This window comes from Uloborus diversus, chromosome 7 (assembly GCF_026930045.1).
Source record: "Uloborus diversus isolate 005 chromosome 7, Udiv.v.3.1, whole genome shotgun sequence".
In the NCBI taxonomy this organism is placed as follows: Eukaryota; Metazoa; Arthropoda; class Arachnida; order Araneae; family Uloboridae; genus Uloborus; species Uloborus diversus.
In genome coordinates this window covers 59,590,866-59,608,221 of record NC_072737.1, presented here as the reverse complement: position 1 = coordinate 59,608,221, position 17,356 = coordinate 59,590,866, and the positions used below count along the sequence as shown (strand labels likewise).

General features: G+C 31.4%; 1 protein-coding gene across 2 annotated transcripts in view; it reads right to left on the bottom strand.

The window, feature by feature from the left end:
- The window catches only part of LOC129225542 (cardioacceleratory peptide receptor-like), a 219,289-nt gene that overhangs the window by 9,744 nt on the left and 192,189 nt on the right, over nt 1-17,356 (bottom strand). For both annotated transcript variants that reach the window (XM_054859983.1, XM_054859984.1), the window contains exons 4-6: nt 12,070-12,163; nt 11,040-11,339; nt 3,903-4,031 (exon numbers count right to left, since the gene is read on the bottom strand). In XM_054859983.1, coding sequence (XP_054715958.1) covers nt 3,903-4,031; nt 11,040-11,339; nt 12,070-12,163 — 523 coding nt within the window. The remainder of the gene's footprint in view (nt 1-3,902; nt 4,032-11,039; nt 11,340-12,069; nt 12,164-17,356) is intronic.

The window sequence follows — 17,356 nt, the reverse complement described above, 5'->3', positions numbered from 1 at the left end:
AGATTCTGAACCACAGTTATAATCGTTGTATTAAAAGGGGAATAGAAAACACTTATTTTAACATAGTCAAGCGTGATAAAGGTTAAAAAACATATTATTTATTTATTCATTTATTTTTTAATAAGAGGCAAATATTTTTATTCATTTATTAAATTTATCCCACTTTGCGTTAATGTATAGCCACTCGAGTCGAAGGTACATTAAGACTTGGTTAGAGCATCGTGCTACTATTGCGAAGATGGTGAGTTTGATCGCGCAAGGAGACAGAATGTGCCATTTCTGAATGACTCTTTTCCTCTTAGGTAAAATTTTAACCAGATTTTCCAGAGCATATAATCTAAACTCATTGCAGGATTCTTAACCACAGTTGGGTTATTGCATTTCAGTCTGAAAAGAAAATGTTTTTTTTTAGCATGGCACAGTACCGTATCATAAATAATATTTCTTATGGGTTTCGTTTCCCTTCTTTTGAGGGGGGCGGGGCTTCCTTGATCCATTATGAAACTACAAAAGTGAGGCATCATTTCTTTTTTTAAATCTTTTAATTTTTTCAACAAACGAATATTTCGACTGTTTTTTGAAACATTATTGTTAAAAATCGGACTTTTGAGTCACCGCTGTTGGTCGCAAATGTTTTGCGCAGGTCAGCTGGTAATAATAATAAAAATAATAAATATATATAATGATAAAAATAGTAGTAAATAAAATAATGATTTTATATAGTTGTTATTATCATTAAAAAAATATATGCTGTTAACACAAGTTTAATGGCTGAGAGAGATATATGTAAAACATAAAATTCTAATAAAACTTTTAGTCAGCAAAGCATCTTGAATTCTGGTATTTTTCTTCGGTATTTCATCGGTATTTTTTTAGAGTAAATACATTTCTTTATAAGCAATAAAATTAAATGTGCTTCGAATTGGGCAGCGACATATAATAACAAAAAGTAATAATTCTGGTTGAAGTCCTGTATACGGGAGCAATAATTAATTTATTTCTAGCAATTTACAAAATGTACCTCATTTAATGGAACAGCAAACAAACCAGTGCTCCATGAAATTGCAGCGCACATTTTACGTGAGGCATAAAGTAAAACTTAAGTTGAATCAACTAACTCTGCTGATCATAATTTTTACATAGTCTAACCTGCACTGCACTGATTCTATTTAACTCTTACGGAACCATGTGGCAGATAAACAAGCCTTCCCGTTAATATATGCTAAATTGGAAGAGATAAAATATTTTGCAAGGGCGCGTCCTGCTTCAATGCGGCAGGCTCTTACTTTCATATTATGGTTGGAAAACAGTCTCTGGCCAAATATTTATTTTAAGGAGAGAACACTAAAGATACAATACAGTTGCGGTACAGCAACGCTGCTATATTTGAGAATATGACTTGGCTCGGACTAGTGTAGAACACCTTACATGTAGAATATCACGTTTACACCTTCGTATGGGGTTCATGGGATGATTTGATATTTTTAAATATGTAATTGTTAAGAATATTTAAAGCAATTATTTAGAAAATATTGAAGAACTTTTGTTTATTAATAAGGTCCACGATTAAATAAGCCAATAAGTTATTTATTTATTTTTGTTTCAACATTTTTGTATAAGGCTTTAAAATATAACTGTTCTAATAATAGGTCCCTATTATCGCGACCCATCCAACTTTCTTATGGAAAGCAGTTTAAATCAAGCAAAAATTAAATGCTTTAATGGCTACTCTTACATTGTTCCTAATTTTTGGTAATGTTTTTATCGCGAAATATTTTTTGTTTCAAATTAGAACAATACCAAATGTACAGGATGCATGCTCTTACTAAAATGAGGATTGGCAAAAAAAAAAAATGAAAATAAAACAAAGTACTTTTTTTGAAAAAATTTTTTGAATCGGTTTTGATTTGATATTTCCAACACACACATATTACGTCATAAAAATATTGATTGTCACCAATTACTTTTCGCTAGAATTTTTTTTTTCTCCCGGTAAGTCAAAATACAAAGTTCGTGGGTTTTCTAATATGTTCGAAAATTGAGGTTTGAAATGACTTTTCTTATCGAATCAGAAACGAATACAATCGGAAAAACGTATTCCATGTTTCTTATTTTTCCAAAAATTTGAAATTTTCATTTGAAAGAAGCAAAAGGGGAAAAAAAGGACTACCGTTGTTTTTTCGCTCAAAGTCTGGAGTGAAATGTAAATGTTTCATATGAAATTTCACTTTCCTCGATATTCAAGTGCAGATTGGACTGTATCGCTATATTGTTTTAGCTCTTAAAATAATTAAAATCCTTTTTTATGAGAAGAATTTGTTTAATCTCATTTGCAGTTTTTTGTTTGGAAACTAATAGTCTTCTAATTGGAGCATCAATTTTTACTTTGCTAACAGGAAGTACGTATTTATGTTTATCATAAACATGAAAGCTAACTTCTGTATCTCAGAGCCGGACTGACGTAAGTCCAAAAATAGTGATTTTCCGTTTATTAGTGCGTTGTGTATAGAAGCCAATTCCGCATCGAGCCGTGTACGAACGCAATTTAAAAAAAAAAAAAAATTTTAAATTTTTACCAGGGTTGAAAGAGCGCGCGCCCCATCCTTTGCATGCGCCACAAAAAAAGTTTTTCATCTCTCCTGTAAAACTACCATAATGTAACTGACGTCTTTTTGACTCTGGGGTACAGAAATAAACTTGTTGTACTCTGCTGGCAACAAAAAATATTAAAGTTCTGGTTTTGAAGTGAAAGTTTTTATGCAAGGACACTGAAATTCTGATCGGCAAACTTTTTAGGTGACGGAAGTGACGTAGTTGTTTTATAATTATTGACAAAAATAAAAAAATAGCAATTATAAAGTTAAAATACTTCCGCTTTTTATAGTTGCCAAAATGAATGTTGAATATTAGTAATTATTAAGCATTGGTTTAATAACATTAACAAATTAATTTCAACGCTGAACTTAAGCTGGCACATATTTGGGGATTTAAACTTTTCAAATAATGCAGGTTTTTTTTTCTTTTAATCAAGTCAAGTCATGAGAAGCGTAATCTATATTGCTTATGTTCAGCCACTAAGCAAACTTTTTAAAGTTCTATTATTTTTTATCGTTTTTAGCAACAAATAAAAAGTGGATTTCGAGTGTTTTTTAGTTTTCTCGTTACTCATAGTATATTTTCTTCTTTAAAATATACAATTTTTTGTAAATATGCTTAAGTCAGGCGAGGAAAGAACAAGAGCGTGGTGTGAGATAAAACGTGTCAATGAAGCAAGAGATCAAAATGTAAAATTAAAAAGAAATGATAAAAATTTCACTTCTATCGTGTGTCTTTATGACACACAACTCTTAATTGCTTTTTTCCCTTAATATTACTAAATGAATTGGCAGCGCTGTACATAGTTTAATGAATCATCCACTAACTATAGGACAGTTACTATTTAGATGCTACTCTTCAATGCTCATCTGAAGTTGTAGTACTTTCTCGTCTCCTACATTTTAGTATGGTGTTCATATGTTAATGGAATAAAATGGAGAATTTTCGATACTTAAAAATTCCATTTCCTGTTAATATTTGTTATTTTTACAAGAATGATCTTTTTCACATTACATGTTCCCCATGGATAGTAGCGACTCTAAGTGAGCTTCGGACCAAGTTGATAATACATTTTAAATGGCTTTATTATTAGTATTTCATATATTGTGACCACTTTACAATACTTCACTATTTTTGGGAAGTTAGAAATGGGGAGGGGGAAGACGAAAATGAAAATTACCCTTATCGATTCTAGCGAGTTTAGAGCTATTTCTCTATTACGCGATTGAAAATAAGGAGAACAAAATAGCACTGCATTCCTACAGGAACAAAGATAAATGTTAATAAGTTATAGAAAAACAACATACCAAAAACGATCACCAGTGTCATTTTGACGGTCTTGATCTTGGCCCTTGGTATTATTCCTCTCGAACTTGCTCGCTTCCGATCTACTTCATTGTCAGTACTGGCGCTGCTCTTACTTTTGCTGACACAACCTACGAAGAAGTGATTTATTATTTATTTTGAAAAAGCTACACTCTAAAAATGGCTCTAATATCATCAGTGTACTTGCTCTCCAATACTTTTCAATAGCAGAATTAAAATTCCTCAGTGCAGTGCAAAGATCCAAAAGATCAGCTGTCATAACTTAACCGGAGTCGCAGAGAGTACATTAGGGAGATTCAGCTATTTTAATTTTGTAGAGAAGGGACCTCAGGCACTCATGCCCTGTATTCTAAAGGTAACCACAACCGCCTTTCTGGGGGCTACAGAGACACAAGAAAGGTTCTTTTTCACAACAGCCAAGGTCTTGTCCTTTGATATTTTCAGAACTTTTTCTTTAAAATTATATTGAAACGTTATGTTCCTGAGAAGAATTTTGAAAGATAAATTTCTTATCCAATCGTTTTACTCTCTTTCTGAGTGTTGTGATTCAATGAATTTGAACAAGTGGACTAGAGGAGACAAAATGATTAGTTTCATCACGTTAGTTAGTGAGTTGTATGTAATAAAAATAATAAACCCAAAAAATAATTTAAAAAAATTAATTCAATTTTAATTAGAAATTATAATACTAAAGTATTTATTGATTTTTTTTACTGTATGAAACTGTTTAAGAAGTACATTTTTCAATAATTCAATTTTTTTTAGTTATGGAGCAAAATTAAATTTGACTTTTGGGGGAACAATTAAAACAAACATCAAACTAATGATTGAGTAATCAAGAGTAAAAAAGGTACATAAAAATATACTGCATTATTTTTTGTAAAATCGTTCTCGTGATTATTTTCTTTTCTCTTTAATCTTAAAGATATATTTGGCATCTTCGATAAAACCAGACATCATACAATACTTTTAAGCCTAAATCCTCGCTAGTATCGTATCATGCACTCGGACTTGAGATCGTCCAACATGATATTAAATCTTTTATTACACTGAGATTTGACCTGTAATAACTATTAATTTTACTTCACTACATTACACCTGTAAGAAAGGTTTTATTCTATTATCACTTTCTCACATACACGTTGACTGTACGTAAGTAAAACATCGTTTCATTCCGGCATCTCCATCTCGGTTAGTCGTTTTATTTATTTATTTAATTTAGAAGGCATAACCATGTTTTTCTTTGTCTTTATGTCAAGTTTCAAATGCTAAAATTTTGCTCTAGCATTATTGGTTTAAGTTTTGAACTAAGCTTATTGGTTTAAATAGTTTGTAAGTTGATCACTGACATTAGGCATCTTAAGTTTTTAAAAACACCTGTCCTGAAAAGGAATGAATTAATCAGTTACATTTTAAATAGGTTCAACACCAAACAATAAATTATTATTATTATTTTTTTTTTTTTGTTAATATTTGCTTATAAGGAAAGTGTACGAAAAATAAGGAAGAGGTTGAACAGCTCCAGTTAAATCTGAAGGTTTTTTTTTTTTTTTGAACAGCTTAAAGACGAGAAAAACACAAGTAATTAAATAATTTGGACGACAACGCTCAAGCAATAAGTTTGGAGGTAAAAACCGTTAAACAAACAGATGAATGAACGATGCATTTTTTAAAAATGAAACCAACAACTTCATTGCCGAATTTAGGTTAAATTATATTACTAACTTTTCAACTTGCTTGCAGTGATATTTATGAGAAAAAAATTAATTCTGCAGTTACGTATTTTCGTATCAACTTTTTTATAGCAAGGTTATTATTTTCTTTACAGGAAAGTAGTGCAGCAAAAAATTGTCACAAAATAGATATCAAATAAGAGCACTAAAATCGTCAACTGTCACCCACTACAAGTAGTGAACGGGGGTTGGCGAGGAAAGCCCCTTTGGAAATGATTAAATTCTGAAAAATATTCCCAATATATCTTAATTATATTTAATTTTTAAAATTTCCACGAAAATGGAGCCCGATATTGAGGGTATGGAAGAGTTACATATGCGTTTTGGCCAAATTCTGACATAAAATGTAGTCTTAATTCATATTAATTTTGTAACTTATACATTAATTACACCACCAAAATAGAAATAAGTTGATTGCTGAAAGTGTACAAACTGTATGCTTACATAGAACAATAAACGCTTATGGGGTAGGGGATGACACCACAAATTACCTCTGGTGACACCTTTAGTAGGAACGCCACTGCAACATGACATCTTACATAAAACGCCAAAATTTCAATTTTTGCTTCAAATATGTCTACGAACTATCAAAAATTCAATTAGTATTCCCGCGATAAAGATATTTCTTTAATTACGTTTTATTTCTCCGGAGCCTTCTTTGTCGACTCAGTTAAATGACCAGCTATAGATTGAAACATTATTCTTCCATACATATGCATATCTAAAGACATACCTGTCAATATGGCTATGAAATTATTCATTCTGAGTGACAGGGTCCTGAAGTACTAATTCAACGGGACGAGAGAGGCTCCTGTAGTACGGTTTTCTCCAAAGCATTATGAATGTCATTAAGGATCTGAATGCCGTCGTGTGTGAAGTTAATTACTTTGATAAGTGGACTTTACCATTTCCACGATGGCTCGCTCTGCCTTTATTTTAAACCAAAGGAAGGGAAAATGGGGAATAATATATTCTAAATGCATTCGATTCCGTCTCATTCTACTGCCATATGTTGCCTCATAAATATGTAGCATAATTTAAACGATAAGATAAGCAAACAAGTAGTCGTTTGTGATTCATATATTGTTGAAGTTTTCGAAATGGTTTCGGTATTTTTGGAAAGGTGAATTTAATGCAAATTGAGTTTTGATAAAAAGTGAAACTTGAAGCTGAGAATGTTATGGATGATCTAATATAGCCTTGATTGTTTTTCGTTTGGTACTATAAAAAAATGTTTCTTATATAGTCATTATTCTGAAATATAAATACTTCTTTTTTTTTTGCTTGTGTGTTTAATTTTCCACTACTGAAACACGACTCCTCAAATTTTTATCTGATCTCACTAAGATGTTATTAAAAAATACATAAATAAATAAATAAAATTAAAAAAAAAACATTATTGCAATGGATTTTGCTTTATTTTCACAAGATAAGTTGCCAGATCAGCAGGTTTTGAAAAAAATACTAATATCAAAGGGTGGTTTACCCTACTTTTCGCCGACATTTAAAATTCTTAAAAAATCGGTCGAGTTGCAGTATTTACACCGAGAATTTTTTTTTCATTTCAAAGACCATCCTGATGTTTCCGATTTAAGTGTAGGCCACTGAAAAAAAAAAAAAAAAAAAAACAGTACGTTTCGTTGATAATACTAAAACAGGGGGAAAGGAAAATGCAATCAAGATAATGTAGTGTAAAGCGTTTCTTTCTGCGAAGCATCTAAAAACTTTCAAATCTTCTCTTAATCAAATTATTCTCCTTTAAGAAAAACAAAACACCAAAGAAAACATTAGGTGGTCATTTATGAACTTGCTGTGAAAAGCGCTTTTCCATTTAAAGATAAGCTCTAAGTGACACTTAGTGATTTAATGAAATTCAGTGTGTATCATAGATATTACTGCGAAGTTGTTTTAAGCACAAGTTAAAATAAAATTACCCAATTTAGTTGTTATCTCATAGTGTTTTCTATTCACTATTAGAGTGCGCTTCATATTTATTTATAGCTAGTAAATTTGCTTCCACTCCCAATTGGCAACCAGAAAAAATATGCATTGTTGACTTTTACCTCTTTCCCCTTTGGCATACTTTATCTTACCCTCTTCCCTTTGTTTCATTTTACACTGCATTACATAAGCATATTGCAATAAAAAAGTACTTTATTTTCGCACCACCTCCCTCAAAGCGTGACGTTACTTGTTGACTGCCCCAAAGATGATAAGAAGAATTTCAGACAGGATTCCAATGAGTAATTTAAATTTTATGGATAAGGATCCCGTTTTTTTTATCTTAAGTATACACTGTTAAATTATTCAGGAAGATTTTCTGGTAATTGTTACTGTAAAATGACGGACTTACAGCATCGCTGGTTTTTGACCTTTTTGATCTTCGTGCTTGAAAAGTAAAATAAGAAATAACAACGTAAATTGCACAAAATTGCGGATATATGCCCCTCCCCCTCCCTAAAAGAAAAAAGAATCTCTAGTGTTTCCCTTTGGATTGACGTCATAACTCCTTCTCCAAAGCCGTCTCCGCGGAGACAATTTTGACGGAAGAGTTATGAAAACGATCTCAAACAAAATACTAGCTTTAAAAAATATAGAACCCCGCGGAAAAATTTGAAAACTTTTCAGACATTTTTTAGAATTATTTGAATTTTAAAGTAGTCACGTTTGCTCATTGTTTTACTTAACTCTGTAGTTGAGGTTCTTTTGTTTTTCATTTTCTATATTCATAATATAAAATCATCTGGTTCACGGGCCTACACACACACACACACACAGTCACTATTTAAACAAATATCCAGCACCCATCATATAGCATTCAGCTCACAAAATCTAGCATCCTCAACGAAACATTCAGCATCCAGCACACAAAATGTATAGCATCCATAAATCCTCTCTTCCCACTCTTCCTACCGTTTCCGCTTTGCCTCTGGCTCCTATTGATAGTATATCTACATTCATCTGTGACTTTTCATGCGTGCTACAAATATATTTAAACCATTGCGAATCAGCAACAGCTATCTTATCATCAACTGTCGCCGATAGAAATGTTCAAATTTTGCTTCTTCAAGAACCGTACATTAAAACCGATAAATTTAATGGTCTGCCTATATAGCCTGGAATGTGTTGCTATCCCGCAGTGGCAAAGCTGCAATTTCGATCACCACCAAATTAATTTCTCCATTCGTTTCACAAATAGGCCAAGACTTTGTTTCATTAAAAATCAACATTAAAGGGACAGCAAACGTAATAATATCAGCGTAATCATCGCCAGCAGAGCCTTTACAAAATCTCCTTCAAGAATTGCGTGATATTTTACAACTACTTCTTTTCCAGTTTTGCTTGGGGGTGACTTTAACGCCCATAGCAGAATCTGGGGATATTCTGATGAAGATGCTAAAGACCGCCTATTTTTGTATTTCACTGCAACAAATAATTTAGATATACACAACTCTGCCAATTCTCCTCCAACATTCTTAAAAGGAGGACGTGAAGGGTGGCCGGACCTAACTCAATCAAGGCATGTAAGCTCATCTCTTTCCTGGGAAGTTTTAGAAGATCTTTCACTAAGCGATCACTCACATATTTTAATATCTTTACATCAGTCAGTTGAAACAATAAATTTCGTACGTTTCAAATATAAATATAATGCTTCTATTTTGAAGTCGAAAATAAAACATGACATTTTTCCATTTCTTCAAGATCTTGCAAACACAACTTCAACTACCGGACTGGATATTTTCTTGGAAACTCTTAACCTTAAACTACAATGCTGCGCCTAAAGAGAGTTTTAAACTCAAATGTTTCAAGACACAGTCTAAACCGTCTTGGTGGAGTAAAGAATTCACATCTCTGAAAAAGAAGGTAAGAGCTTGTAGGCGTAGGTTTCAATGTCAATCCCAGCCTGAGTTGAAAGTTAACTTCCGTATCATAACAAACATTTTTCACTTTATAAGAAAACTATCCGAAAAACTCGCAAGGACGCCTGGAAAAAGTTTTGTACTAACATGACAACTGCTTATGCTAAACCGTACAAAATAGCTTTCAAGACAGTTGTCATACCATCAATTCTGCAAGAAAGAATGGGATTTAATGATTCTGAAGAAATGTTTTTGAAGTCTTTTTTAAAGCATTTCTTCCCTCCGGCAACAGATGATAAAAGAGTCAACGATCGTTCAGTCATTTTACCAGAGTCACCTGCGTTAACATCGCAGGAAGCAGATTTTGCTATGAAACATCTCCTAAGAAATAAAGCCGCTGGTTATGACGGCCTTGATTGCTATCTTTGGAGTTATGTTCACTCTGTTTTTCCAGATTTATTGCTGAATTTCTTTAATGCATGGCTTCAGTTTCAATACTTTCCTAAAGCTCTGAAACAGGGTGTACTTCTTCTATTTCACAAACATGGCAAAGCACGTAATTTATTTACGTCATACAGCTCAATCACGTTACTTCCCGTTTTATCAAAAATTTTAGAAAAGCTTGTTCTTAACAGATTACAGTACCAATTCATAGCTCTGGTCTCAATAGTCCTCATCAATTTGGATTCACATCTGGACGCTCTACGGATCATACTTAACAAAATCTTTTTGATAAAATTTACAACTGCATAAATAATGACAGACTGACCCTATTGATTTCAATCGATGTCATTGGAGCCTTTGACTTATATAACATGGAATTCGATATTGGTGCAACTCCTTCGTTCAAAGTGTGAAAAAGGGGTTTATTAATTATACAAGTGTTTTTTTTATCAGGAAGTACTATTACAATCTTTTCAGGATCCACTTTGATTGTGGATTCCGTACTGTATTCCTTCACCGTATTCATGGGTCACACCAACATCAGTTTTACCGGCTTAAAATTCCTATTATTTAAATCCAAACTTATGACTGTCTGTTACTGAACCCTTGCTCGTTACTGGTGCTGTTACATTAGCATCCACCATCCAGCTCACAGCATCCAGGTCTGAGCATCTATCCCCTAGCATTAATTTGAATTTTGACACCTCATGTTTAAAATCATGTTTTTCACAAAACAAAACAAATAGAATCCCGTCACAATTCGAGAATTGAAAAACGTAATTAAGATTCTTGACGTTAAAATTAAAATTATTATTATTTTTTTAAATCTTCCTTTAAAATTATATCAAAAAAAGGACTAGCAATGCACAGATCGGATTATCGTTTTGTATTTGAGAACTCATAGAGCATTTTGTACAAACTTAGTCGTATGATAATATTACAAAAAAAAATCGCATCATACTCCTAAACGCTGTTTGGTTGTCTACTGTCCTGATACTAGTTTACAACTGCAAGTGAAACACATAAAAATAACCTTCTGGACTTGAATTTGATTTTTAACACACTTATAAACTGAACTTACTTTTCTTGCTGTCTGCCACAATGGAAGATGATTTGGACAATTTTGGATAGCTCATTAGTCTACTTTTGGTCCAAATAGTGTAAACTATGACTGTGTAACAAGCGGCTATGATGATGGCTGGGAGGAAAAAGAGACTGGCAGCCACCATCGTAATATAAAGCTGCCACTGCCATGGCTGCAGATCAATCCAGCATTGAGGCATTCCCTTCACATCTTCTTTGGAGCTGAGGAAAATGGAAGGTATTGAGAAGATGGCAGACAACCCCCAAGCAGATGCGACGAGCAGACGAGCCTTACGCCCTGTGGAAAGAATAAGATGGCTAAGAAATATCCGAAACATACATTGACTACATTTCAGGATGTATAATTTTTATTTTATTCCTAAAATAATTTTTGTTGCGTTAAAAATCATTGATTGCCAACGGTTGTAATAAGTTTTATCTTTTTGTTTGTATAATTTATGGGTAAAATATCAATGTTTAAACAGAAAAGCCATTTTTATCAGTCAGTTCGTTCACTTAAAAAATGATAGCTCAAAATGCTCTCTCATTTTTAAAGAAGTTTTGAAAAAAGTCAAAATAAGATAATGTTTGTAAAACATGAACTGATCTTTAATTATTGTCATAATAAACATAAGTTTGCAAAACTTACTTTTATTTACTCTTAACACATGCTTCAATATTTTGGTAGTTATTAAGTAAAAATAAAAAATTTGTAGGTACTTTTACTGCATGATGTTTTAAATAATTTTACTAATATTTCTGAAAATGCTTAAGGACTCAACAAATTACTAGATTTTTAAACAAATCTTATAATTTTTTCCCGACATTTATCAATAGCATTAAAAGCTTACAACCAAACTGCATTGCTTTTTAGCAACGGTTTTCTAAACTAAACAGCTCCGAACGTTCTAGGATATCTTAAATGCACATTCCTTCAGTTTTTGATTTTCACAAATAAATAAATGACAAGTTCGTTTGATAACATATAAGAGTAAAATGCAGCGGTTGATAGGGATTATTTAACTTACAACTGTTGGAAAAATTCATTGGATGTGCGATGGCATCGTAGCGGTCCACACTTAAAGCCACGAGAACATAAGTTGATGAGTAGGTAACTAACGCCTGTGGAAAAAATGAGAAGTTAATATTTTTTTATTGCCATTTTACGAGACATTTGTTTATGTTGCGAAATGTGGATATAAAATGCAAACTCGAATAAAATACACACCCGCACACATATTTATGAATGATTCTCGAAAAACTTGACATTTTCCAATCATAAATATTTTTAATATAAAAATGCTTCAAAAAAATCTGAACAAAAGTATACTTGATGTTTGTTAGGAACTTATTGAGGGGAAAAATGGAGGGGACTCAATTTAGCTACACTACATCCTTCAAAACAGGGGGTCAAATTTTCACACACCAGGAGAGTGACAAACAGTAAGTTTCATCGAAGGTTATCAAAAAGTGATTATAATAAAAAATAACTTTAGCCTAAACCGAAAAGTATGTTATTGCATGACAAAACGCAATCTATGTAAAACCTTTCTTAACGGACACTCCCTAATAACGAATATTTCTTCGAGTCCCGGTCCTTTTATACACGTGTTTCAATATTATACACTCTGAATATCTTACACTCCGAAAAATGGACAATTATTTTAACTATATATATATATATATATATATATATATATATATATATATATATATATATATATTGCTAGACTAAGATTCTAAACCAGCAAATAAACAAAAATTTCCCATTAAGTTCTAGTTTCTGTTATTTCCAATTCTCTAGTTCAGAAAAGTATTTAACTTATTCTAGAAAATAATGCTTTAATTTATCTAAGTCCAGAAATTTTAAGCAACTTCATTTACATATTTGGGCAACATTAAAATTAAAAAAAAAATGTGTAACCAAGAAATTTTTTTTTTGAAAGATTCGTCTGAACAAGAAAAAAGAAAAGAAAAAAAGATTAGAATTTCACCTACTGCTAAATGTTTAATTTATCGTTTGCCAAATTCAGTTTTTTTTTTAATCATAATCTTATTTTGAGAAACGAATGGGGCACGTCAAAAGAGTGATTTTCTGGTTATTCAAAAAATTTTGTAGGAAAAAATAAATAAGTTATATTTTTAATAAGAATGGAATAACATCGAAATAATTATTCCAACTATAAAAAAAGAAAAAAAAATCTAGATCAAACAACCCTTGTGTTAGGCTCCTGGGACATAATATTGTTAGGATTTTGGAGAACCACCTATATATCTTTATGCAGTTTTCGTGCAAATTTTTAATTTTTATTTTTGTGGCGTTATAACAGTGCTAACATGTTGTACTTCAAAACGAAATACAATTAAACTTAAATGTTATAATAGAAAATAAAGATAATCAAGTTTAATTGTATTTCATTTCAAAGTAAAACGTGTTAGCATTGAAATACCAAATTAAAATCAAAAAATTTGCTTTTATGGCAGTAATGAACTGGAGGAAGAAAATCTCTATATCGGTGCATTCGTACTATGTGTAAGTTGCAGCGCATGCGGCTCATTCATAATTTTGTTGGGTGGTATGTTGTCGTTCGTATGATGGTCCATGCAGAAATATTATCATAACGACGGTACAGTTAGTTCCTTTTACAAATCAAAGAAGGTTGGCCAACATCAAAGTGGATGTTTAACGCCAGAATTTGTAATAAATTCCTGCACTGTTGATATAAGATATTAGATAAGTAAGTAAAAAGTTAGTAAGATATTTTAACTATTTTTCTTAATGAACAACGAGGCAAACTATTTTTTGGTGAGCGGTTTAATGAGGTTCGACTTATTGTGACTCACCTAGTATTAAATTCTTTAACAACAAAATATGAAATATTATTATCGGCGTACTTGCCAAAGCACCACTGTTAATCAGGTTTCATATAAGATGCATCCAATAATAAGTCATCATTCCTTGGTAAAAAAGGATTAATTTGCAACGGAAAGAAATTATTCAACTATAAATATTAATCTTTTCAACTTTCAAAGATAAAAATGAGCAGGACACCTTTTCACTACAAAAGTTAGATACCTTAGTTTTAGATTATTTCCTCTAAAGGACAAAATGTAAGTCATGGTAAGTGATCACGTAACTTTCACCGACAACTTCTGAAGTGACAAGATACTTACTTAGCCTAAAGCTATTAAATTAGCGAAACCGAATGTATGTATCTTTGTCAAAATATTATTTGTGACAGCAATGCATTTAAGTAGTATACATTTTATCCATTATATTTAGGCATTTTATACATTATATTAGTATGCATTTCAGTACGTATACGTTTAAGTAGTATAGTAAATGCTGCAATAACTAGATTTTTAACCAATTCGATAATTTGTAATTCCTATTTTCAAAAATTAAAAATTATAAAGCGCTAAAGGTCTATAGTTTTAAACAAAGTTTCATTTTAAAAAACTTTTAACGGTCTTATCAAAAACTATTTGGATACTAAAACGATACAATTGGCCCTTTTTAAGTTATTCTTCATTTAACGCTGTTTCCCAAAACGTTTATTTTATTCTGCAGCAGAAATGAATATTTTATAGCAGAAAGTACTAAATACTAGTTGCGTGCCCGGCGTTGCACGGGCTCCCCAAAAAATGAAAGAGATGTCCAGTTGATGTTTTTTTAGCCCTCTGACATCAGTTGCTAATGCGTTAAGGAATCAATAAATGCGCGTAATACAAAATTTGCAAAACACCAGTAAATTTTTGGCAAAAATCTCATTAACGCTAATAATAGTTATGAAATATACAAATTATGAGTATTTTCAATTAGCACAAAAGATGAAAGTATATGCATTATCAACTATAAACTGTGCTCACGTTAAACTGAATTACATCTGATAGACTATATCTGAAATATTTATGTACAATAACAATCAACTTTTTGCATAAGATGACACATTTTATTTATTTGATTACGTGAAAGCAATGCATCAAGACTTCATACCAAGTCATCAGATTCCAACTAAGCTTTAGTTAAAATCATTAAAAGCAAACTTTTTTGTTCAACTCTGTTCATTTAAAGAAATCTAAACAATCTTAATTCAACGCGTACTTTTCACTGTACAAAATGTATTTCAAAAGTAAAAACAGGACGGAAAAAGAGAATTATTATAATTTTCGAAAACTCACCCATGAGAAGGGGAAAAGTCCATAAAAATAAACATAATTAGTCGCACATCCTAAATTTACCAAAATATGAGACTGGTAATGATAAATTTACACTACAATAATTAAACATAACTGAAGAAATAACTTTTCTTTGCTGAAAAGAGGTAAAAACGTAGACTGTAGAAAATAAAAAGGGACAGATGATAAATAAAGGTTATGTACAAATAGAGCAACCTATTAATCCCGTTGGTTGTTTTCATGGCATCAGTCCCAATTGTTAAAATGTTATTTATTAACACAAACGTAAAATTGCAACAAAAAGAAATAAAAATCATTGCTTAGAACAAAAGAGAAACGAAGCTAAATTTTGATAATAAACTGCTAAAAAAAATATTTTAAAGAGTAGTTTTAGGATTTATACATCAGAATAAAATATAAATCAAACTAATCTTTACTAATAATAAAGCTGAAAGTCTCTCTGTCCGGATCATGTCTCTCAAGAACTCTGTGACGCGCATAGCGCGTAGATCGTTCTGCCGATTTTCATGAAATTTGGCACAAAGTTAGTTTGTAGCATGGGGGTGTGCACCTCGAATCGATTTTTCAAAAATTTTCTTTTTCTATTTCAATTTTAAGAACTAAATTATCATAAGACCGACGAGTAAATTACGAAATTATCATAACGGGAAACCGTAACATGGGCACAAGCCAATTGGCGATAGACGAAATTATCATAACGTGGAACCGTAACATGGGTACAAGCCAATTGGCGAGAAAATTCACCATACATTATTTGTAAATATACACGCGAACCAAAATACTTTTTTATTTTTCTATTACGGGCAAAGCCGTGAGGGTACCACTAGTTTAAAATAAAATTCTAGATGCAAACGTTGTTTTAAGATTTGGACAGCAGCCAAAAAATTCCCTTTTGGAACAATTATTAGAATTTTATTTGCTCACCCATATGCAAAATGGCAACAGGAAAGAAATAAAAATTCCTGAATAACGTAATGTTAATTAACGTTTTAATTAATATCTCCGCTAATTAAAAATACAATAACGAAATTGGTCCTATTATTTTCTTTGGAGAATTTTGAATCGATTAGTACTTGGTTTGACTCTTGACTCGCAGTGATTCTCGGGAAGTTCAATCTTCAGATGGATAGACAGACAAACAGACAGACGCGAACAGATTTTAATAGCATGGACTAGCATCAATATTGTAACTAACTAGTCTTATAATGTATAATAAATACTGTAGTTGGGAAAAAATGTTTGGGAGAAATCACCAAAATAAAGGAAGTTTGAAATCAAATTGTATTATTTTTGCAATGAAAAGCAAATATTTCTGGGGATGGTGTCCATCAATTTTTGTAAGATAAAAAAACTAATTTGAAAAAGGCAAAGTGTGAATATTATACTTAGTATAATACTTATAGAAGACAAATGTAGGTTTATAAGTCAATGAAAATAATAGTTCAGTTTTTCTTCTGCTGCGCAGACAGCATCAGTACATAATCTCATGTAGTGGAACATTCTGAATTTACTTCGATACACCATCAATAATAGTCGCAAGAATGTCAATTCCATTTTTGGCTGACGATCCCCAGTGACGGATAAAAAGAAAAATTCCATTATACACGAAAGGTTTTCTTTTTAAGGGAGTCCGCGATGTACTTTGTAAGAAAAATCGTAAACTTTTCTTTTATTTTCTTTTGAAAATTTTTAGCACTAATTCTCCATCTTTTTAATATGCAAAACCATGACAAAAATATTTAAAAAAAAAATGTATTTGAATTTAATTTGTTTAAAAAAATGTGGTTGCTTTAAATCGCTAAAACTCAAAATATTATTGGTCATTTTTCAAATAATTTTCAGAAAATTATGCACAAATATCTAAGCTTTAATTTTTATTCGGAGATTTTAAAAATATTCATTTAATAAAAAATAAAAAATATTTGAAGAAAAATTTCGAAAAATTCAAAGATACTTTTTTTTTAAATCCTATTTTATTTCAGAAAACATTTTTTTTAATTCGCCGAATAAAAATTAAAGTAAACTGTTTGAAAAATATATGTTCCAAATTATTCTTGATTTATAAGAGGGAATGCAAAAAATCGGGAAAAATTTCATCATAGAGAAGAACGCGTT